Source organism: Castanea sativa, chromosome 2 (genome assembly GCF_040712315.1).
Source record: "Castanea sativa cultivar Marrone di Chiusa Pesio chromosome 2, ASM4071231v1".
In the NCBI taxonomy this organism is placed as follows: Eukaryota; Viridiplantae; Streptophyta; class Magnoliopsida; order Fagales; family Fagaceae; genus Castanea; species Castanea sativa.
The window spans coordinates 21,314,900-21,317,091 of NC_134014.1; the positions used below are offsets into that span (position 1 = coordinate 21,314,900).

The window sequence follows — 2,192 nt, forward strand, 5'->3', positions numbered from 1 at the left end:
ATTGCGATATCATTGAATCATGAACTTGCCACACATACTTGGACATACTTGGACATAGAACTCATTGATATTTGGCTACTATCTACAATGTATATTGTATTCTCATGTCCTGGGAACGTTGCTGCACTCAGCAATCCATATCAAAGTTTCCATGAGGATTTTGATTCAGTTCTTGAAGGAGAGATCAATTCTTCATATTAATGCTAGGCCAACGTATAATGATTCATTTTCATGTTTTTGCTTTCATTGGAAGACTTTTTAATTTTGTTGTTTGCTTCTTCAAAATGGTTATTTTATCATGAATCAAATACTTAAGAATGGTTTGTGATTGTATTTAAATCCTATGGCATCTTTCTTTACTTTTTTTTTTTTTTTTTTGATAAGTAAGATGATATATTACTAAAAAGGCAAAGACAAAAATGGGGCAACCGATCCATCAATTTTCTTACAAAAGACCCATGGAGGGATGGAAGAGATCGATCGGGGTCCCCAATTTGGAGAGATACACGCCCAACGGGCTAAATGATGAGCAGGCTCATTACATGAACGATAACAAAAAGAGAATTTTGAAACAGAAAAATAAGGAAAAAGGTTGCGGATGTCTGAGATAATGGAAGAGATTTCCCATGGAGGATCGGAACATGAGCAAACTATAGACTCAATGACAACCTTGGCATTGCCTTCAAAAATCACAAACTTGTAACCAAGATTTACTGCAGTAGACATGGCAAGGAGGGCAGCTTTGGCTTCACCCCAAACCGGGGATTGAGGAGGTTCCTTGGCTATACAAACTGAGATAATCATACCATTAGGATCACTGCCAACAACATAGATGAAAGTCGCATTTGGTCTAATTGCAGCGTCAAAATTGAATTTGATCCAACCTGTTGGTGGGGGGCACCATTGAGAGGCAGTGGGGGATATGGACAACCGTGCTTCAGAATGGGAATTGAAGAATTTGTTGATGTCAGCAGCAAGCCGATTAGGGGGGTTGGACAGGTCTTCAAAAATTAGTTTATTTCTGCTCCACCAGATGCGGTCACACGTTATTGCAGCTAATAGGGAGAAGGATAGGCCAACTGATGGGTAGAGACTAAGGAGACTCACAGGATTTAGGAAGGATTTAACCCAATCAGATGTTTACTTTGCTGGGATGGAAGATAAAATTGATGGGGATACTTGTGTGCCGCCATACAATAATGGCAAAAGGGCACTCAAACAAAATATGTACCATCGATTCTTGAGGATGATGACACCGAGGACAAGATGAATCCAACCCAGTAATTCTTCGAGCAAGGAATTCTCTAGTGGGGAGAACATCCCATGCAATTTTCCAAATGTGGTATTTGAGTCTTTCATTGAACTTCATGGACCATAATCTCTTCCATTCAATAGCAGTAAGGGGACCAGAAATTGTGAATGGCATTTTGGTTAGCAAGGTAAGCCGACTTGACAGAAAATTTCCCATTTGGGGATTTTGCCCAAATAATGGAATCTGTAGCTAGAGTGAAGGGAATGTAGATTTGTTGAATAGAAGAGGCTATATCATGGTCAAAGAGGTTGTGGAGAAGAGCACGGTTCCATTGTCTAGTTTCAGGAAAAATTAGTTTAGAAACCAATTGTTGGTCTGGCAGCAAGGTTATGGGGGTTGGGGTGAAGGATGGAATTGAAGGAATCCATGGGTCATGCCAAATGTTCACTGAAGAACTTGATCCAATGAGGTAGCAATAGCCTTTTTTTATCAAAGGGATGCTTTTGTGAATGCCTTTCCTAATGTAGGATGAGTTTTGTTGGAGGGTAGAGGTTAGGAAGGAACGACCACGAAGGTATTTGGATTGGAGGAGGTTGGCCCAAGGTTTATCTGCACTGGATGCAATAATCCACCCAAGTTTGGATATTGGAGCATTGTTGATGTCATGAGCAAGACGGAAGCCCAAACCCCCAGCAGATTTTGGTTTGCATAGAGAATCCCAAGCTTTTGGATAGATATGGTGACCTGAATCAAGAAATCCCCAGAAGAAATCTCGAAGTCTAGCATCAATTTTGCTGCAAATGGACTTTGGTAGCTTAAAAGATGACATCCAATAAGATGGTATTAAGGATAGCACATAATTTATAAGAGTTGCTTTGGTAGCTTAAGATAAAATCTTTGCTTTCCAACCAGAAATTCTGCTGTTGATCTTTTCCAAAAT

The 2,192-nt window shown here is 39.9% G+C and overlaps 1 protein-coding gene across 1 annotated transcript; it reads right to left on the reverse strand.

Annotated features, from left to right (window-relative positions):
• Positions 1–399: 399 nt before the first annotated feature.
• On the reverse strand, positions 400–2,081 carry LOC142625056 (uncharacterized). The gene is made up of 2 exons (XM_075798765.1): positions 1,408–2,081; positions 400–1,093 (listed from the first exon to the last, which is right to left on the reverse strand). Exons 1-2 carry the CDS (start codon positions 2,079–2,081, stop codon positions 400–402), a joined length of 1,368 nt encoding a protein of 455 aa, XP_075654880.1.
• Positions 2,082–2,192: the final 111 nt, after the last annotated feature.

Coding starts and splice junctions, on each gene's coding strand:
- LOC142625056 (XM_075798765.1), bottom strand. CDS start 2,081: ATGTCATCTTTTAAGCTACCAAAGTCCATTTGCAGCAAAATTGATGCT. Junction 1,094..1,407: donor AATGCCATTCACAATTTCTG/GTCCCCTTACTG, acceptor GAGTCTCCTTAG/TCTCTACCCATCAGTTGGCC.